We start from the raw sequence: 23,180 nt of genomic DNA, 5'->3' as shown, positions 1-23,180 counted from the left end.
CAACACATCTTTTACTAAACACACAATTTGCTTAGTGGTAATTGTGGCGTTGTTATCTTTTGTGTCAAAACATGAATCAAGATTTTGGAATTCAGTATATGGGCTTATAGAAAAGGATGCAAATGATGGCAGAGAGAAGGCTGCGGTTTGAATGTGGAGCCTCTGGAGGGTTTGGTCAAAAGCCCAGCTCTGTTTTAATTTCCATCTCCTGCCTACAATGAGATACTGTACAACAAGGCTTATTCTAATGTAAATCATGTGGTAATTATGTGCGCCCTCAATCACATTGGCTAAGCGTTTCACTGTGCAGACTGATTTTTCAAAACTAACAGAATGAAGCATGTAGGTTTAATTGGTAATTTATTCTCTGGACATGAGGACATATTAGGCAGTTGTCAGCTAGAATAGTAATGTGCAAGCCAACAGTTAAATAAAGAAAAATAACTTTAAAAAAAATAATCAATTACTTACCCTCATTCTAATTAGTTAAAAAAAGAAAATTTGCATTTTTCTTTTTTGTCTGTTGTTTTGGATGCCATTAAAGGGATTGTTTACCCAAAAATAAAAATGTTGTTACCATTTACTCCCCTTCATGTTCCAAACCGTTCCAAACTGAAATAATTTCTTTCTTTTGTTGACAAAAGAATATATTTTAAACAATGTTAGAAACCTGACAGTTGACAGTATCCATTGACTTCCATATTATTCCCCCATCGTGACAAAATTTCTATTTTTGGGTGAAGTATCCCTTTAACTTTTGCAGTATAGAAAAAAACAGTTGAAACGTTCTATTGTTCAGAAGAACAAAGATTGTCAAACAGACAAATAAATAATGACAATTTAAATTTTTGGTTGAATTATTCTTACTGCATCAATATGTAACACAATCAAACTGAAATACTGCCTACTGCATGTAATGTGCAAGATTCAAAGTGTGTTGAGGCTAGGTAAATCTGGAAATCACTTAAACCTTAAAGGTGGCATATGTAATAATTGAGGTAAAAATCCAAAAAATGAGCTACACGCATCAAAAGAATGAGAAGAAATAAGTGCAATGATGTAATTAAAAAACTGACAAGTTATAGTGCTGCCGAGATATAAACCTAAATTAGCATGCTAAATGACTAGCCCCGGCCCGGTAGGTGTCGTAATACCAGTTCCGGCCATGGGAGGCGGTATGCGGCCGGGCAACATTACCACCAGCCAAACTGCAGTACACGAGTGAGTCGCGCTCGCCGGCTTGTGTGTGTACTTGAACATGTCAGTCGTGTGGAAATACAGCCCATTACTACATTTCAGTTCAGGGAAGAGTTCAAAAAATGAATGGTCGACATTATGCATGAGGAATACATTTTGGTAAGTTGTAGCATATCTTTCAACAGTGTTCGGGTTCTTTTTCCATTAGCTAGTAGAGATGATCGGTTCACGTGCGCTAGGGATCTGTGGTGTAACATGTACAAGCGCCAAAACGGTATTTATTGTTTGAATTGCATAATAAAATTGACAGAATCTGAGAGCTTAACTAACCTGCTTGTTAAGTGTTAATTGCATGTGTCTCACGGTGAATTCGTGAGAGCTGGCAGCTCTGAATTTCGCTAGGTTGATCAACATCAGCGAATGCTGTCTGTCAAATTAATTCAAACTAACAATAAAAGTGTAATATGAACAAAACGAATACCGTAAACTTAAAATAATAGCCTGCAGGCTTTTATTTTCCCATATCGTCGAAATGCAACAGCTTGTTTTTGAGACAGGCGTCTATGAGTCGGTCTTCATCATTTAGTGTTGAGATGTTGTTCATTTAGTCTCTGATCTCTAAAAATCTCCAAATGCTCCACGTGAAACTGCGGTCTTCCGACCTTTTACTATCGTGTCAAATTATTTGAATAATATGCGGAGAAAGAGAGCAAAACAGCGCTCGTTTGTGTTGTTTGAAGACGTGAGTGCGTGCGGCAGCGGCACAACACATTTTCTGGAGGTATACTGCCCCCATCTGTTATGGAATATGGAATATTTTTTGATTTTTAGTTCCAGAAGGCACCTTTAAAGAGGTACGAGGAGGAACCATTCTTGATCATTCTTGTCTATGGGTCATTAATGGTGTATAAAGATGTTTTATTGCGTGTTATTGAGGATATCTGTGCCTTTGTTCAGTCCTGATCACTCAACCATGTTTGAAATCAATATTCACAAGCTTTGGATAATTATTCTGCAAGGCATGATGAATTTGCCCTTTGTCTTGTATTGCAATACTGAGTCAATGTGTGTGAATCTACATTTATTAGCAATGTTTGATATGAAAGGCAAAACAAATGCTTACGATTCAAATATTCTTTCTTTATATAACAACAATCTCTCCTTCAACATGCACAAAAGTGTGGCCTCTATGAAAAGTAGTTCATGTGGAACTGCTGCTAAATAAAAATGGAAAAAGTTGTGGATAAGCAGGTGAGTAAAAGGTCTAGATGAAAAGTAATTAAAACAACTTGAGATAAACTCCTGGCCTTTACGTGGATTATAAAGAATAAGTGAGAAAATGGATTAAAATGGTCATCACTTTAAATACTTATTTCTGTAATTCAAATGTCTATTCTCTGCTTATGTAATGCAACCTTTCAGCCAAAAATAATAATGAAAATAATGTCATCATTTACTCACCCTCATGTCATTCCAGATCCACAAATGAAGATATTCACACATGAAGATATTTGAATGAAATCTGAGAGATTTCTGTCCTTATATTGAAAGACTATTTACCCAGATCTCTGACGCTTCAAAATGTTTAAATCCACATGAATCGAGTGTTTAATCCAAGTCTTCTAATATATGCTTTCATTCACATATAAACCAACACTCATGTGATACATCATTATTTGGTATAAGCTAGTAAACGTTACTTTGAAGTCTGTGCATTTGACTAAGATTAAAATTATGAAATTATATAGAATTACGTGGGAGTCATCTCCAACACTGATCTAAATGAATTATCATAAATGTTTGCAGTAGATGAGTTTGTGATCTCTCAGCATGCCATCGAACTGCAAGACAGATTGTACCTCTGGCCTCTCATGAATGGAGGTCTCAATGGCACATTGTATTTGCCGCTGTGTAATAAGCTGAATTATGAGCTGAAAAATGTTGTGTTCTATTCCCAGGTGCTGAAAACAGTTTACTGCCAAGAATTGAAAAGCAGTCTAGCCCATGAGTGTTCTTACATCTTACAGCTGTTCTTACATGTTTGTTTGTTTATTACCCTTTTCTCTGCTAAACTGTAGAGCTTATTGACAAAGCAAATGCGATAGATTTATTAATTTTGAACGGGTTTCTTATTGAATGAAATTTGAAAACATCCTCATAAATTGGCAAACACATCTTGCAGAGGGATATTTGTCTTTTTGTTTTTTTAAAAAAATGACAAGAAAAATACTAGTATATACTGGGGATGGAGGAGATCATAAGATAAAGCAAGTAGAAATTAGATTCTGTTCGTAAGTGTATATGCCTATATGGAAGCATATAATATACATCATTACCCAACAGTTGTGCAAGCCCATAAATATTGAAAATACGGTTGCACTTCTTTTTGTTGAGAGGTTTGCCACTGAGAGGCAATTTAACTGTCAACAGCCGCATACATGGCTTGTTAACCTCGGCCCATGCCACTGAACAGAGAACACATTTAACACAATCAGGGATGAAATGTCACAGTCACCCCATAACAGGCAGACCCTGGAAATTAGATTTTAGAAATGAGTCCATTTGGATGTCGCTCTCGGCCTAAACCCCCTGAATCCTCTCCATGTCCTGCTACAGGGCAGCCTGTGATTCAATTTTCCGTCATTATAGTCAGGCCCATTTTCAATCGCCTTCTTTTTTGCTCACTCTCATCTTTTGAGATGGTCACGGCTTAAATGTCTTGATTCCTAGAAGTGATACACATCTGAGACCAATGTCCTTTGCAATGCCTAAACACTTTTAGCTCAAAGGGTCTCCATTATCTTATTCTCAATGGCCTCAACCTGCTTTTGAATGACATAGAAAAGAAAGCAATGGATTTAATAGTATTAGGATAGCTTACCCCAAAATTAAAATTCTTTCATCATTTACTTACTCTCATGTCGTTTCAAATAACAGACTTTGAAAATGTGAAAAATATCCTGCATGCTGCTCTTTCAATAAAAGGAAAAAGGCTGTCAACTACGAAATGACAACAACCACAATAGTATCAAGTGGTCCATATACAATATAACTATATTCCAATTTTTCTGAAGCCACCTTTGTAGCATGCTGAAATTTAAGTCATGATTCACTGAAAATCAATTGCCTGGTGTGCTTATAAAAGTGAACCTTTGGTCTAATCCCAGAGAACGGTTGACTACCAATGTGTTATTAGACCAAAGGTTCATTTTGCGCTGAGTTCTCCTTTAAATCTTTTTTTTTTTCCAAAATGAACCTTTGATCTAATAACACCTTGGTAGTCGACCGTTCTCTGAGATTTGTTTTCATGATGATCGAATGTAAAAAAGTTGTATCTCTAAAAACTGTTTAGCGTATCCACTACTATGGGGGCATATAATAAGTAAAGAGAAATCATTATAGTTAATACCACTAACAAGGCTCAAAAAGTCCCACACAGTAGCATAATGAGGGTCCCTACATGCAAAATGAAGCATTGAGAACTTAATAAGTGTACAGACCGTTTAATTTTGCATGTAGGGACCCTCATTATGTTACTGTGTTAGTGTGGGGCTATTTTGAGCCTTTACTTATTGTATGCCCCCATACTACTAACGGATACGCTAAACAGTTTTTAGAGATAAAACTCTTTACATTCTATTATCATGAAAATAAATCTCAGAGAATGGTCGATTAGGTACCAATGTGTTATAGACCCTTTTACAGTTAGTAAACATGGTGACGTTTTTTCGTGGGCGGAGCTTAGGTGGAGGCAGAAAGATCCATCTGGCCGCTTCACTAACGCTAGTTAGCAAGGATTGTTATCTTGTTTTTTTAACAATGACTGGAGAAAATCCGATATTATCTTAATGTGTAAGGTCACCCAGTGTCCAGGACTGCGATTGTTATTTACAAAAGTTATTTTTAACGGACGGAACCAGATTGGCCGACCTATAGCCGCCTACACGCTCACTCAATGCATGAATGATCTGACAGGATTAACGTACGTTACCTCGGTTGAGTGGCCTGACTTCTACACCTACCTTATAGAGAAACCGATCGTAAAGAGAAACTGAGGGCATATAAATCTTTAGATGCCTATATGGTCCTGTACAAGACTTGTGTGTACGATCCGCAGTTCTGCCGAGCCAGCGCCGAGACCACGACAATGTAAAGAGTGACATACAGTGCGATTTTAGTGATGTGAATATTTTCTAGAAATAAAAGTTCCAGATACAGCATATTAATTTTTCATCAATTCTTGCACCAAACAACACAAAAAGATGACATTTAATAATAGTAACAATTATTTAAGCTCCTTATTATGTAGCTGAATCTGTGCTGTTTTGCATTGGCCGCCTCCAGTTTTCACTTTGTTTTGCCTCCAGCTAGCGCCATGACGTAACTGTGACGTCGGCGCAAAAGGGGTCTATTAGACCAAAGGTTCATTTTGCGCCAGAGTTCTCCTTTAAATCCTTTTTTTTTTTACACAAAGCTATTTAGAATATAGTGCCATATAATCCTTTTATTTGTTTTGCCAGATTATTTTATTTCTGGAAGATCACTGTAATTAAATTAGCTTTTTTTACTGTGCTCTGACACATACTGTCTGATGCCAGTGTGATATTGTGAAGTTAAGAGACAAGGCTGAACTGCTGAATTGATTCTCACATTTATTTTACTAGAAAATAGGTTGTCTGCATATAAATGAACATTATTCATATCAAAGATGATGGCACTGTCAAACTCCAGGCAGATTTCGCTATTCATTTCGCTATTAGTGCAAGTGAGCATATAAGTCCTAAAGAAAAATGACAAAGGAGGTAATTTGGCTGTGCTTACACTGTAAAAAAATAAAAACACATTTGAAATAAAGTACTTTACAGGGTTTTTTATATAAGTTACTCATCACTTGCTGTCAGTTAAGTACTGTGAATTCCAAAGTCAATTTCTTTCAGTCTCTACCTGTTCAGTAATTAACAATGCCTATAAAGGTATGGTCACAAATTAGCTTGGCACACAACACTGGGGTTCACTAAATTATTTAATCATACCTCACAGGGTTTCACCAGCACACAGGAATTTCCCATTGGGTTACTGAGAATTAACTCCGCCGGTAGTGATTTTACACACATAGCACACAAAACGCCCTCTCTGTCTTATTCCTTCTTCAGCAGGGAGGAGAACACAGAGTGTGTATGTTATTTTCCCTGCTGGTCTGACGTACTCTCTGTTTTATTTATTCATGGCCATAATGCGGTAGTTGCAGTAGTAAGTCTAGAATGAGTGTCTGGCTCGCTGCAGTGGAGCTTAGTGTGTTAAACTAAAGTAAACTAATCTAGTGGCTAATAGTAAGGTTCTGCTCAATGTGTTATAGAAACAGATGGAGTAGAGGTGCTACTCTGTAATGCGACTGGCATTCAGCTTGGGTTCTCTTCATCTTTTTCAACTATAGTGGAAAGAAATGAGGTCCCCCCTCCACATGCCCTCTATTGCTCAACCATTATACTCAGACATATACCCTCGTCATGTTTGAAAGGAAATGTAATTGATTTAACCTTGAGGGCTACCATACAATAGAAATGGGGTGAGAAAGATGGTCATCCCTATACGCCATCATCATGTGCTTGAGTGGCGTTATATTGACTTTGACCATCTTAAATTCTCTTTCCTCTGCACTCTTTTTATACAACCAGTCAATAAACTTGTAATGCTGGTTTACAATGAGAATAAATGATGGCTTCAGTGTTTACTTCGATTGTGACCAAGTAGGCACGGACATAACATGATTAAGATCTTTTAAACATGCTGTTATAGAGTATTTGTTTATTTGAGTCATAATTGACATGTCACCAATATACTGTAGATAAATGCATGGAACAGCAGGAAAATATCAAACTGATAAGTTTAATAATAAATAAAGCTTGCAAATGCAATGCAACAATAGTCATTTCAAGTAATTCAGGGTCAAACCTTTGAATTATTAAACAAACAGCTTTCAAGTTACGTTTATCTGACATCTTTATTGTATATTATTTTCATTCATGGGAAAACTGAGGAATGACTTCAACACTACAGTCAGCAACCCATGAATTCCAGAAAATGACGCTCTTTACTAGAGTGCAGCTGCAGTAACACATAACTCTTCACACATCAAGAGATCTATTCAAAAGGGATGTTGAACAATATTGCTTTAGATAATTAGCAACAAACTGCAGAGCGTTGATCAGTGCGTCCTCTGTTACGTTCCCCTGCTCTATTGTGCTGGATTTTGGCATTGCATGAGTGCTGCACCACCTGGCTCTCCTGATGCATGACCTTTGCTTTTTGGCAGGGTGGGTGCAGCTCTCGCCATGGGGTTGCGGAGGCCAGCGGCAGTCCTCCATTCATCTAGTATTACTGCCTGTGGACTGCAGGTTCCAGAGCCTCCCTCCACTCTTAGTCAAGTCAGCAGGCATCTCCCTTCACACACTCAGCACGTCCTTCCTAATTAGAGCTCAATCATTATGATTTTATGACATTATGAGCTTTTTTTCCCCTAGCATTACTAATGGAAAAAGTTGTGCAGAGCATTGGTTTGGGGATTTTATATTGGACATGAAGTGGCAACCCAAAGCAATACCCAATCTAATGGATCTGGGACATTTTTCAGGCTGTCCATGTTGGAAGTTGACTTATTTGTTTAGCTTCTCAGTGTCAAAATGTGATTGGATTGGACGGATGGTTTTGACAGCTTATAAATTGTAGTATTGTAATGATATAAATAATATTTTATAATATTATGTATAGGCTATTATATATATATATATTGTATACATTGTCCCACCAGTTGAGAACTACATGTGAGTATTGGGATATAGTACTGTATAATGAAAGGATCAAAATCACATGTCAAAATATGACATAGATATGTGTTTATACTGTACTGTATATGCATTTAAATTATGTCAGAAGTAATTCTACATTATTAAAGAGCTGGCATTAGAGCTGTTCTGTGGCGTCAGTGATTCGTGTTTATGTGTGGTTAACACACAGTGGCATTCACTATCCTTGTGTTTGGGGACATGATGCAGGTCAGGGCCTGCGGTGTTTATTTGATTTCTCCTGTGACAGAAACTCAGAGTGACAATTAGATTCTCCGTCTTCCTCCATGGCAGTTTGCCAGATATGAAATTCATTATAATTTGAATTGCTTTAGACATTCCTATCACCTGCCAACTCTTGAGATGTCACAGCTCCTTCGATCTTGTGTCCAAAATTCAATTTCATGTCAATTTTACCTTGTGTGACTGCCGTGAACCTGTAGTCTGGAGCGGTGCGTTGTAAAACACTTGCATCCATCTTTCTATAAAGCACATCAATGAAATTTCTCCAACTTAAGCTTAATTGTGCACTTGTCATTAGGGGGAAAAAAGGAGGTGCCACGGGTACAAATGATCTAAATCGCCAATGAGTAACATCCTAGTTGAAAACAACATCAAACACAAGCAGGCTCATTAGGGAAATGAAAAAGTGCCGGGTTACTAATGGCAATTCATTATTTATACAGAACTTACTTTCAAAAAGTCTGTTACCTTGGTATTAATCAAACAAAAAAAATGGGCATATCTAAAAGGTCACGATCCTTTGAAGTCCTACCCCAAGCTCGCGCATATACGCAGATAAACATAAGCACGTCCCCCACCCACGTCACCCCCAATAAACATGCTTCCCATCAAACGCTGCAGGAAACTTACCTGAACTGGATATGTTGGGGTTTTCACTGGTCAGAAGCACAAGGAAATCCTGACAGGTTTCCGAGTCTAGGAGAGGGCTGTCATCCAGGCAGAGGTCAACGATAAGGGCCACTGCCTTCTCACAGAACATGTCCTGGTCCTCAGTGGCGATAGCACTCATTCTGTGAGCCCAAATCCCAACTTGTCCCTTTAGCATCTAGGATGGAGACAAACAGTGATCGTAGCAATCCAAACATAGACGTAACTACTTCTAGGTCCCTCTCTGCAACTCTTGGATGTCCGTGTGTGGGCAAGGGGTCTTAATAAAGCAGTAGTAACCCCAGGTGCTCTGGGAGTCAAAGTGCGTCACATTGTGTCTAGATCTTCCTCTCGGCTACTGTTCAAACACAGGTTTTGGAGATTTTTGTCCCTAAGCCAGTTTATGTCCACTCCCCTCCCCTTGTTTCCTCCCTTCTCCTGTCATTCTTACATCAGATAGGGAAAAGGAGAGCTCCTCCTCCCTTCCACTGCTCCTCTTCCTTTCTTGACCCTGAATTTGCTATAGAGGCTTTTTGATGTACAGTACATGCCCCAGTGTTCAAAGTTTCTATTATTTAGTTTGATGGAGCATCTGCATTTTCCTCTTATGTTCTTGTGGAGGTTTTTTTCCTTGATGCTACAGCAGGTTGTGGGATCTGAATGTTCTTCAGTAGCTATTGATCGTCTGATGATGCCGTTTTTTGTTGAGAAATGGTAAGCAAAATCCTAGGCTAGCAAAATTCCTTAAGGGGATTCCCATTCTTGGGCCCAGGAACTCTAACATCAGTATCATAAAACATGAGTAAATGTCTATTTTTCTTACTCTATTAATAAATATCCCATCTTGATCAGTGTTGCATTTCTGTTTCAGGTATACATCTGTATATTGGAGCTGACTTTTGTAAGCTGAAAAGCCATATGATGAATGAATGTTGGTTGTTGAGACATCTTTTTACACATTTAATATTTAACTTATATATTCCATACTTAATAAACATTTTATATTTATATTTAAGATGGAAGTCTTGCAGTGGCTACTGACATAATTATTAACTGTTAATTTAGGTAATAAGAAAAGTTGTATTTTTTCATTTTGCATAATTTTCTCATATGGTCACCAATGCTGCATTTGAAAACGAATTTGGAAAACTAAAAGCATTAATATCTTTTAAAAAATATTTGAATGGTGTGTTTGTGTATCTATATGCTTTTACATGACCTTTGGTCATTCAAGACATTAAGAGCTTTTATTCTAAGGATTTGTGCTTTAGTTGTGTGAATCATTGTCTCATGCAGTTTGTGAATGTTAGAAAAACGTTCAACTGGACTTCAAAACTGTAGCCTATCTCAGTTCTTAGAGAAGACAAGATGTATAAAAACCCTTTATTAAACATTTACCGAGAGAGTAGATGGAAGAGTAGCAAGGACATGGCCTCACTGCTGCTCTGCCTAAAACTTTTATGCTTCCATCTATAAAGCTTTTCTGTGTGCATACCTGAACCTGAAGCGTTTATGTCACTGAGAGAGTGCTGAATTGAGAATACTGAATTGAGAATGCATTAAAGAGGGTTTTCCTCTTTCGTTCATAGTTGGACATTAAATTGAAAATCTCTAAATTGTCAAGGATTAAAATTGTTATAGGGACTATAAAGGCTTAACCAAATTGGGGTTCCATGGAATATGACCTGACCTCACAGTGTTCATGTGCAAGCACAAAAACAGAAATGAAATGTTCCCTTGTGTCTTTATTGAGAGGTACACATTTATAATTGATACTTTTGCTGTCTTTCCTTTTGGCACTATGAGTAAGATTTTGATATGAAAAATGAGAGAGAAAATTTTGAATAGTGTGATTGACTTTTTTTGTGTAGAATGAAATCCTTGAAATGGATTGAAAATCATCCTCATCAAATGATTTTGCTTGATCTATACTCTTAAAAATAATTTAAGATTCCATAGGGTTTTTTATGCACCTCCGAATATAAAGATCTCATAGCAAGGAACCACCTACATTTTAAAGACAGCTATATATTTTCATGTATAAAGACCCATTTATATTGTGAAAAACAATGATACACTGTAAAATGAATGCGCTAATAAAAAAAAATGAGGCAACAGATTACAAGCAATATCTTTAATTCAATGTAACAAATTAGAATGGAGTAATAATAATTCAAATTAATTCCTTAAAAGTGAACCATTTTGTTTTAGGTTTCTCTTTCAGTGATTCTGCTTGTCAACATCGGGTGTCTTCACTGTTGGCAATATAAAATAAAGCGTCCTAATTAATCTTTGACGTCTGTCTGTTATTCAGTTATTTTTGTTTAATATTTTTTGGTGTAAACTTTACTAATTTTAAATGGTTAACTTTTAAATAATAATTTGATTAATTATTAGTCAATTCTAATTTGCTCAATTTAATTAATAATATTGCTTGTAATCTGTTGCCACAATTTTATTGATTAGATAAAGCGTATTCATTTTTACAGTGTATGGTTCCACAATTTCCTCATTTGCCAATTCCTCCTCCAAACAACTGAATCAAACACATCTACACGAAATAAGGAAAAGCAATAACACAGTCAAACAATCACAGGCAGAGTGCGAAAACTTTAAAGGGAGGAGGAAAACAGAATGCTTGTTCCTGCTCATATTCCTTAATAGGGAGCATCTGCTTGGAACAGGCTTATCGGCTCCTTCCGTGCAGGCCTAAAACACAGATGAATATTTCATATGCAAACAGTGTGGGGCCTCAGCTGCCACTTGTGACTGTCTCTACCAAGAGCATCTTGAGACACATAGAGACCAGGGATGGAGAAAAATAGCCGGTCTCTAGAGAACTCATTTCAGCTAATCCATTCTGTATGAGATGCTCTGAAACGTGATTATTTTGAGAGGTGAAAATCATTTCTGAAATGCACAGCTGGAGCAATGACACTTAAAGCTACACTGTGTTACTCTTTTAGTTTATTCTTAGCTAAAAACACTTTCAAAAATATATGTGCTCATTAATGTATATTTACTTCATTCAAGTAATAAAGTATTCTCGTGGGTGTATAATATGACATTGAAAATACATACGGGTAAGGAGTTCTAATGTCGGTCGCCATGTTGCCCCTCCATCTTGAAAGTACATTAGCCAAAGCGGGACATACCCGTTAATTCAAGCTTCGCCTTTTGCGTTTACGTTTGAGTTAACACTCATGGACGAGGTCGAACTGGAAGCCATGTTAATCTTGGACTACATTGGCCACCGTAGGAGTTAAAACGAAATCGGAATTGAGAGGAACAGAAACTAATATTCACTGGATGGTCATATACCTTTTCACCGCTAGATGGGGGTAAAAATCACACAGTGTAGCTTTAAATTTTAAAAAATAAAATAAATAAAAAGAGTTCTATGTAATACTTAATTTTTTTTAAGGAATAGATCTGACAATAGTACTTATATACATCTTTCATTTTATGAATTTATGCACTGCTTCAAACGCATTCATTAAATTCTACTAATAATTTCCAAAATCTACATTTATTCTTAATAATTTATTCTTGTTTATATTCTTGATAGTAGCCATCCTGTAACATCAAACTGACTGATCCCAAAGGTTTGACTTTGAAGCGTGTTGAAGGTCTCTGTATGACCCTGGCTTGGATTTACTATTTGCTCCATGCATGCACACCTGGGACATCTCCATTACTGATGCACTGAATCAGTATGCATGGGTTTTCATTCAAACAGGGGAACTCAACAAGAAGTAATCCTTATTTTCCAATGCACATCCAGATTGTTGAATCACCTGTGGGATTAAAAGTACATGAACATGGCAGGGTTAGGTCAGTAATGCAGTACGCGGGCTGTGTTTTAATTTTTCAATGGTTTCTGCTGTTTTATCAAAGATAATTTCTGAGCATTTTTAATGCTACTATAACTGTTCTGGCAAAATCTGCTAACTTTGCAATCCTATAATGAACCCACGTCTTAAAAAAAAAGCTCAAGGGAAATAGAGTGGCTGATCAGAAGGAAAGTAGAATTATGATCCATGTTCATGCAGTATTTCTGCTCTTCGTTTTATTATATATATATATATATATATTTTTTTTATCTTTCTTTTCCAAAACTAAATTCATCTATCTGCTCACATTAGGGTGGCTGAACAGTTGGGTGGTAATAAGGTGCAAATTCCGAAGGAGGGCAATGCATGTGTCACCACCTCCAGATTCAAATATGCTATTGACGCAGTTCAAGGAAACTAATGCGCCCACTAAGCACCAGTGATAGAAGGATTTGACGCAAAAAGGAACATTCTCTCATCATTCACTCACAGTTGTGTGATTCGAAAGCTGTAGGATGTTTTTCTTCTGTGGAATACCAAGGTAGACGTTTATCAATGTCTTAGCTCCTTTCTTCCATACAAATTAAAGGGATTGGGGACTGTCAGAATGCAAAAAGGACAAAAAAAAAAGAACCATAAAGCACCATACACACGGCACAGCATGCACAAAATTTGAAGTCTTCTGAACACACATGATCACTTTGTGTGAAACAAACAAAAATTGTGTTTCTTTGTTCCCTGATCAACAACCATCATGGTCACATTAATTTTTATTGTAAGGTATCATTATCTCCTTTCATGTTCGGTAAAAAAAAAAAAAAAAATCATATGGTGACATGAGAGTAAGTAAAAGATGACCGTTTGGATTTAATTTTATTTTTGGTTGAACTATATTTCTTAAAGACCTGAAACAATATTACTTGCACTTTTCACAAGTTCAAATTTACTGAATTATTAGTTCAACGTGCTAATTTTGGTACACAAAAAGCAGTGTTTGGCACTGCATGTGGAGCTGTGTGGAGAAGCCCATTTCTAACTCTATTCCATTACCATCCTGATCACTGTACTAAACACAGATAAATCTATGCTAACTTGAAGCTATCCTAACTGTACTAACTAACTAGGCTACACACAATATAACTATAGAAATGCTATGCTAAATAGATGCTACCGATTGTTTTCGATACTCTTGACTCGCAGTGGTTTTGACGAAACAAGATGACTTTTAAAGGGCGTGGTAGCTGTAGCTCGTAGCAAGGGTGTGGTGGGCTTTAAAAGTTACTTTTGAGGGTAATTTTCAATGGAAGCTATACAATTGAAGATTAATTTTCAACCTTTTATGTACATTTCATATATTTTGTTCTCCTGAAGAGATTCTACAACCTTTTTTCCCCTTCTAAGGCCCCGTCCATACTGCTGCGTTTTCGCTTAAAAATGGAGACCTTTTGCTACGATTGCACCTCATGTCCAGACTAAAGCGGAAAAAACGAAGACCTAAAATGGAGAAGTTTAGAAACGCTGCAGCTCCGTTTTGTGTTTTGTATAACCGGGCGTTTTAGTGAAGACGGGACAAAACGGAGGACTTTAGAAACCATGACGCAGAGGATCTTCCCATATTCGTCAGCCACCCATCACATGTCAATCAGTTTCCTGTTTACACCAGCACGCGCATGCCCAGTGTTGGGGAATGGTCATGTGATCCACGTTTTCAGTCGTTTTAATGTGGACGGAGATCAATTCTAATACACACATAAAACGCTAGTGTGGACGGAGATCCTATTCGTTTTAATTTTCCATTTATAAACGAAAACGCAGTCGTGTGGACGGGGTCTAAAACAGCATTAACATTAATACGTGACTAATGGAAATGTTTATTTCACATTTGTCTCCCTGTCAAATCGATGTGTCACCACTGTCGTGATCAATATCTCCCTGCATTTGATTGGATTTGTGCAAACATGCAGTTATTATAACTCAACATATACCTCGGTTATATAATTCCAATGTACATAATCATGTGGATTTCCATAATTATTTACTGTCAAATATGAAGATGTTTCTAAATCTCTCATTGTGTATTCACACAAATCTCATTTTCATGCTCCGCCATCTGCAATGCTGCTTATTAATGAAGAAAAATGATACACATCGAGATGAATGCTACGGTGTTGTGTCACAAATGGCCGCTGGCTTCGGGCCACCCAAGACTGTATAAGATGGATGACAGTGGATGCTAGAGTTAAGCTGTGATCTACGGCCCTTGGTGTCTTATTTCAAGAAGAGCAAACAACGAATGCAAAAAGGTCTCATTAGCTATCAGTCTATGTCCTGACCTGCACAACCGTGACACACCAAACAGAGATACAGAGAGGAAGATTAAAGGATAGGGGGAGCAAGGAGGATCACTTCAATAGAGGATTTTGCGGCTGTTTCATCTATTTGGACCATCACTCTAAAGTCTGTTAAAGTCAGTGAGTGAGGTTATACTCCCATTAGTCTGCCAATCATCTAGATAGATTTACTAACACATTCTTATGGCACTGAGAATTCACAATGCTTTGTATTAACGCAGAGACCTGAAAATTGTGTTTGAATGTTAAATTAGCCATGAGTTACAACATAAATCCTCAATAATAAGCGAATGTAATGACAGATAACAAGCCCACTTCAAAGCTGTCAATATTTGTTTTGGACACACTCTTAAAATTGTATGCATTGATTTTGTGAGTTTATGAATCTTTCTCATGTTCCCAGAATCTGTATGTAATATTTTTATTTAAGTTAATCTAAAAATGTAAAGTAAAGGTTTATTTTTTTCAATATTATAATACTTTCTTATATCCCTGATTAATTTACAGAGAGAGCTATTAGTAAACCATTGATTCTGCTGAAATTAAATTAGTAGGTTGAGTTATAGGCTAAATTGATGCAAGACAGATTTATATTTTGAACAGTGGCAGATATACAATTGAAAATTCAATTTTGGTGACCCTAGAGCACAAAAATGACACACTTCACCTTATTTGGAGCTAATTGTTTCCAAGAAGTTAGTTAGATTACTAAAGCTAGTTAGTCATTAACAAAAAACAGACCATTTGAGACCCTTTATCAGACCTTTACTTTGAGACCCTTGAAATCTACAGTAGATCAATGCCTCTTTTTAATATTTACTTTCTTTTAGAACATGAACTTGCTTTCTGAACAAAGAAAAAAAAAAAATCCCTCACGGACATGTCATAACACTCGCGCTATGGAATCCAGCATTCATTATTCCCTCTTATTGCGATGGATGAGAGCTCTGCTGTAATGCAATCAGTCTTCAGGGGGTACCGAAATGAGAACTGAGCGATGGAGCTCCTGTAGGCACCTTAGAAGATCTTTAGAGAGCATCATCCATATATATTCACTTTGAGACTTCTGAGTGTGGACGTGAGTGGAATGCTTGAATCTAGATCATTCCAGAAGGGTCATTTAGCTTCTCAGCAGCATATACTATACAATACTACAGAGTTTTAATGTAGGAGGTTTCAGCAGGGCTACAATAACTGTGATGGAGTTCACTATTATTATTTTAGTTCCTCTAACTGTTTCTGGAGAGATAAGAAGCTGCTGACCTCAGATGGGGGCACTCTGGCATGTGGCCCTGTCTTAATGAGGCAAAATCCAATAGTTAGCTTTGTAATGAGCGAGGGTCAGCCAAAGAAAGACCTGTGCCTGTGGGCTAATCTATAAAGAGTGTTTTCAATGTGGGAGGATTGGAAATTGATTTGTGTCTGTGAGCTCTGTCTAGGCTTTATCTCTATATAAAGTTGAACCATATCCTGAAGCAGGTAGGGAAACGTAGCCATCGGGTTTAGAGGTTATTTTAAATGTTAATTAGAATGTGTTTTATGTAGAAAGAGGTCACGGATGAAGCTTAAAATAGTTTACAACGGCTTGAGAAATTATCAAGATAAGGTTTATTGCTGTGAAGTAGTGATATACCATATGGAAAGTTGGACAGAGTGTTATGCTAAAATTAATGTACAGCAGCTTTTCAAGCCTTAAAGCGAAGAGCAACTGTGTGTACCTTGTGAGTGTGCGTGGGTGGCACATGCATGCTAGTTACATGTGCAGTATCTATACAGTACATGGAATTCACACAAAACAATTTCAATGAGTGGGAGACTATTAATAGTCGCTAAGCGATGAGATCTTTTGCTTCAACATTAAGCTGCTTGCTACTATATAGTTTACTTACAGATAAACAATACCACTATTTCAGTAGCCAACACAAATGAGCATGCACAATTTAATATCCAATATAGATTGACATACAGTATATGATTGACGATACATTTTCAAAAATTAGATGCCATGATTGAAAATCATCTGAGATGCCCAAAAAAACATGGTCTAAAAGTGTTGTCCCTATTCTCTTAAAGGGATACTCCACCCAAAAATTAAAATTCTGTCATCATTTACTCACCCTCAAGTTGTTTCAAACCTGTATGAGTTTCTTTCTTCTGCTGAACACACAGGACGATATTTCTGCCTGTCTAGAGAGAACAGAGGTTACGTTAGTAACCGAGTACGTTATTATTAATTCAGAATAAACAGACCGAAGCGCCCACACCCTCAGATCACTTGGACAGGGCTGTGGTTACAAGAGGTAAAAACGATAAATACTGTTCGTTTTCTCACACAAACCGCAAATCAATGTGTAGTTACATTTATGAGTCATTAAATCATGTTTAATTTGGAATTGCTCTTTGCATGTGCATGCTCTTTGAGGTGGTGACCATAAACCTGCATTATATGACTGACAGACAAGACCGGTTTGACCTAAAAATATCAAAATTGAAACTACTGCGGAGACAAAGACACCTACATCTTGCCTTGAGGTAAGCTAAAACATACTAAAAATTAATTTCAACGTGAAATATCCCTTTAATCTCGGTCTGTATGACACACATATAGCCTGCTAAATGCACACACATAAATTACGTTACAATCATTAATATTCCCCGCATGTTCCTTACAGTATTAAACACAAAAACAAATTGTTCAAACATAGTACAAACCCCATTCTTACCTGTAAAAGGGGAAATATGAAATAAATAGACGCACAACATTCAACCCGAAAATAGTTATATAACCATTGCAATAACTCTGAAGCTATTCAGTTAAGGTAAAAAAAAAAACTGCATAGAGCTGCTTTAAACTTATGGCAAAAAGAAAGTGTAACTTATGCAAACAAACAAAGACTGCATATTGTAGCTAATTTCTGCATTTCTGCAAAATGTTATACAAGTTAAATAAGACAGCATTTTAAACACAGACCGTCTTTTTATCCTGTTAATCTTTTTAGCCTCTTTTACCGAAAAAACAATGGATTATTGATCCAGTTTTATAAATGAACAATAACATTTTCAATTCCATTTTGAGCGCGCACCACGTGCCTACATTTGACAAAACGAACTTGAGAGGGGAAAAGACGTGATATGTGAGCCGGCCCTTATAGAATAGCCATTTTGATGTCATCCACCGATCAGTCTGTGGAAGTCAAACACGCCTATTGTCTCCAACAAAAACCTGAATTTATGAAAACGATGACATCATGGGCATGCGTAATACAAGGTCACATGATCCCTAACTACCCGAACTGTCATACAAGGCCTTTCCCATTTGTACATTTTCATTAAATTTGTTCATAAAGCCGTTTTTTGTTGGCTGGTCTCCGTAATGCAAGTGATTTTAGGTTTCCTAAACCAACCCCCTGGCCTCTATATAAACATGAACCTGCAATGCAGCTGCAACTGGCTAACTTCAAATCCACTGTGCTTTCTTTGTTGATGATAGCCTGCAGGCTGGATACACTGAACTCAGTATATTTGTGCCTGAGGGAATGAAATCTGACAGCGTGAGCCCAGAGGAATATCTAGCCGCACACTCACTCTCACATCCAAGTGTGAACAGCTCCTGTCACCAGGAAAAGCAGCAGAGACAAAGCGTAAAGACCCAAGTGACTCAGAATTTCAGTCCGTTGATTTCATGCAACAGCAGAATCACTTTTAACCGTCTGTCGGAGTCCTGTATTTACTAGGTTTTACCACCAGGGGGAAGTAAATGCATGGGTACCAAAACCAGACAGAGAGATAAAAGTACGTGGTAAACCAAAACAAGATTTTGCTTCAGTCATAGCCATGCCTTCATGGAATCTATAAAGAACTCCACAGAATTGTCATTCAGTAAGCTTTACACAGTCACACTGCTGTGTGTATCTCATTATTACATATTTTGAGTAGTCATATGCTTTTAGTATTTTAGCACAATAACCATGTTTTGTGCATTTTGCAGAATAGATTTAGCAATAACCACATCTTGGATACTCCTATCTTATTCATGGGTTGGTCAGAGGTGGATATGGAGGAAACAGACTAGTGAAAGGATAAAAATCAATGTAGACATGAGACATGGGAAACTAAAGAAATAAACTGAAGGAAAGGGCAAGACAGGGGAGTGGTGGAAAGGAACTGATTAAAAACCATATGATCAAGACCTCAGGCTGTCTTTCTCTTTTTCTCTTTACTCTATCTGACTGCAGACTTTGGCTGTATATCTAAATTTAACCTTCAAGATAAATGAAGAGTTGAGATGAATACAGGGAGACCTTGGGCAACTGTGACAGGGGGACTTATAACACTCTACATTTCTGAAGTTTTTTAGTCAGCATGAAATCAAAATTAACAACTCTTATTTTTATGTAGGCCTTCACAGTATTTATCATAAATTATTTATATGTGAACAAATATTAAATTAAATATTCGTGTGCTCTCATGATCTTCAAGAAAACACTTCCCCTACCTCTTGCAACTAAATCTGTTCTCTTCTCTGATGATGACATGTGCACTACACTAGGGCGGTAAAATAATTTTCCCTTCTAGCAAACTGTCACTCACATGAAATTAGCAAATAACAACGATCCAATAAATTCCCACCATAACGCCACAACAGGGAAGAAAAGACCATTGCAACTTCTGCTTGTCGACTTTAAAGCTAGGCAAGGCGATTTTCAGAGAGGCTAGCAATCACAAGCTAGCTTTGAAAGCAGAAGATCCCACCCTCCCTTCAGAGCGTCTCCAAAGCCACGCCTCATTCAAAACACATGAACGCGTACAGGGAGCAAACAAAAGCATCACAAGAGATGGAGTTAAACTACCTCATGTCCCAAAGCACACAATATTACAATAATAATGAACATAAACAACTTAAAGAGCACTGACCTGTACACCTAAGCTGGAGATTTATTGCAGCTGTGATGATTGTGTTGCTTTTGAAGAGCATAAATCAGAGCCACAAACTGCTCCGAGTATGCTATCCACCTTATTTTTCCACTTAAAAAAGTGATGGGAAGAAGAAAAAAACTTGGTTGACTTTAGGGAGCATATTCAGCTGTCAACAGGTGAAACGGCCATTTGGGGTTTGACAACATGTTCCGCACTGAAATTTTTTGACATAAAGGTGAACTATTCAGTAATTTTACCTACTAATTTAAGTAGCCTATTAAGAAATTATATTACTACTTTGAGGTTCACTCTGATTTGGGGAATTGAGGGTTAGTATTTTTTTTTAAGTGACAATTGCCCCCAACATGACATTCTTTTATATTCAAAATTATTATCAATATTCAATTCAATTATCATTCTTTCTTATAATTTCATTATAAACGTTGTTTTCAATGTAACTATTTACTATTACTTTTGGAACATATTTACGTTTTTAATACAAGAAGATAGCAGATAGATGTGTTGTAGTCTGAAGAAAAATGAAAAATATAACTAAATTTGACCCCAGTCCACTGATACAATGGCCTAAATGTATTCATTATTTTTCCAAACTAATGAATTAATCTGCCAAGCTGCTAATCAGCTTAAGAAAAGCTTGTAGAGACAGCCATCTAAGCAGACACATATGCTCAGCTCACAAAAGCCAGTGATAATTTTCTGAAAGAGCATATGTGAGGATGATAATAATGAGTATCATTAATGTATTGATTTATTACTCTGTATGTGGGTAGTGAGACCATATGCATGTTTTCTATGGCAGAAAGGACAGCCGGTGTTTATTTTTGTGCAGATTTTATCAAAGATGAGGTAATCTCTTTTAATCTGTTTTATAGACCATGGTCAGGTGGGATAAGAGTTTAGACTACTCAAACAACAGATTTACCCTTCCCTAAAATGTCAGACAGACCTGGTTTATCAAAGCATAGTTGTTGTCATCCTGAATGGATTAGGGATTTGTCACGCCTGATAAAAGCGATCTTACACGTTGATGGGATTTGATCCAAAACAACCCAGGGATAGGTCATAGGTCTGCCGTCCAGCTCACCAGCTCAGGGCACCAATCCTGCTCAACTCAACAGTTGAGAACATCATGTCCAGCTCAAAGGTCCAGACACCTTCAGCATGTCCACATTCCAGACACATGATTCACTAGCAAGGACAAATAGGTCTCAAATGTGATGGATAGCATCATGAGTTTTTTTCGCATCAGTGACAGATTAAGATCGTTTCTCCAGACGTGCTGTGTCAGTAACAGCTATAAAGAACACTGTCAAAATATATTGTTGGTTTAACTTAAAAAAATAAGTACGTTTATTGAAATGGAAAAATTGAGTTAATACAATGAAGGAGATTGATTTAATCATCAGACTCAAAATATTATGTTACTGTATCTGAACTAAATGAATGAAGTTGATTTGACAAAAGAAAAGATGTTGTGATTACAAATCATGAAAATATTTTTTTTACAGTGAACCCAAATAGTAAGTGAGTATTAGCTCAGAAGATTAAGGCAGTATTGTCTGTTTTGCAGAAGAGTATAAGTCTGGTTTATGCACAAGGTGTTTAATGTAGGAGAGGCATGCAGGGACCTTCAGATGGTTAATACTCCACATATGGACAGCTTGGCAAGCCGTGAACAGGTTTGCTTGTACTTAAAAGAGATGAAAAGGGATGGGGGTAGGCTGGCAACATGGTAAGGAGTGCCATATTTTAAAGTCACTATGGGGGGGGGGGGGTAGTGCATTTATTATACATTAATTATCATCGTGCACATCATTTCCTTATAAATTTGTGTGCCCTCATTATTTTAGGTGAAAATCACACATCCGGAGCAAGGCGCGACGCAAGTGTCTTTAGTTTCAGCCCGACGCAGTTATCATTTACACATCCTGAACCATGTTGTTTAAACAGCAATGCATTTGCAACCAGTTGTGCACCAATGGGCATGCTAGTCTGCAACGAGGTGTGTTCAGGTGCATTGTTGGCATGTTTTTATTTTGAGGCAACTGAAATAGACTGCACCATTGACCAACAAATACCTGGTCTAAAGTCACTGGGTAATATTTTTTTTTATTTTATTTAAAGGTAATTAGTAATATGAGCCCATAGCCAGGTGCACAATGCATGTACCCTCTGCTTTTTGCACACACAGGGATGCGCAGCAGCACACAAAAATGCTAAATATTAAAAATAAAAGGATTACAATGTAAAAGATTATTATTGTGTACATAAGGATAAGGTGGAATCCAGGTTGTCCCGTAGATGGTCTGCTTGCGCACATAGGCTAAAACCTTGCCCGTTTCCTCTCTGGAGAAGCATTCAGTCTTTCCGCTTGCAAATTCCACCATGTAAATAGCAATCTGGAATGGCTGCAAAAATATGCAAAAACAAAAACAACAACAAAAACAGTACAGCTTGAGAAAGTCATGTGTCAATATAGAAATGGGCGGCAGAAAATAGGCCCAGGTCTAGGTGTCAATTGTTGGACAGAATAAATGTAGCATTTTTTTGCCGTTAAATAGAATAAATGTAGCATTTTGCCGTTAAATATCTGGTCTGAAAGGTAAAATGAAATGTCAGATTGCAACGAGAGAAGATGGGAAAGGGAAACGCCTGCGTGTAAAGTAGGTGAGACAATGAAGTCGGAGGTTTTTTTTTAACATGACACAAAGCTGTGCGTGCCAAAAAAAGATGTCATGTTGACTTTGAAAGTGGATAAGCCATGTTCTTACAACGCAATTGAATAAGTTTCAGTAAACCTTGAGGCCAGAAAGGAGACAAAAACTTCGTGCGTCAACGGTACAGTCAACAGGTCCTTTTGTGTCTCTCCAGCACACGGAAGGTGAAGCGCTAGACGTCCCTCAAGCAGATCAGAGATACGCTATTTTAATGAAACGTAATAGCTGGCTGTATGGGGAACCACCATTATACGCTGTATAGCCTATAGATGTCAATAATATCAAACTTAGTTAAAGTAGTGACTTATCTCGCACTTTGTTTTTGGAGGATTGCCAACAGAGCGTCAGCGCTCATGTTATGCTCTACTGCTGACACTTAGCAGCGGATGGTCGGATGTCTCATCTCTGAGA

The 23,180-nt window shown here is 37.3% G+C and overlaps 1 protein-coding gene across 1 annotated transcript in view; it reads right to left on the bottom strand.

Annotated features, from left to right (window-relative positions):
• Positions 1-9,287, bottom strand: part of syt6b (synaptotagmin VIb) — a 30,690-nt gene extending 21,403 nt beyond the window's left edge. The window contains exon 1 of the mRNA XM_039674030.2: positions 8,913-9,287. Within this exon, the coding sequence (XP_039529964.2) occupies positions 8,913-9,108 (196 nt within the window). The 5' untranslated portion in view covers positions 9,109-9,287. The remainder of the gene's footprint in view (positions 1-8,912) is intronic.
• Positions 9,288-23,180: the final 13,893 nt, after the last annotated feature.

Source organism: Pimephales promelas, chromosome 21 (genome assembly GCF_988280905.1).
Source record: "Pimephales promelas chromosome 21, fPimPro1.hap1.1, whole genome shotgun sequence".
In the NCBI taxonomy this organism is placed as follows: domain Eukaryota; kingdom Metazoa; phylum Chordata; class Actinopteri; order Cypriniformes; family Leuciscidae; genus Pimephales; species Pimephales promelas.
The sequence above is the reverse complement of the archived record's forward strand: the minus strand, read 5'-3'. Positions and strand labels throughout refer to the sequence as shown.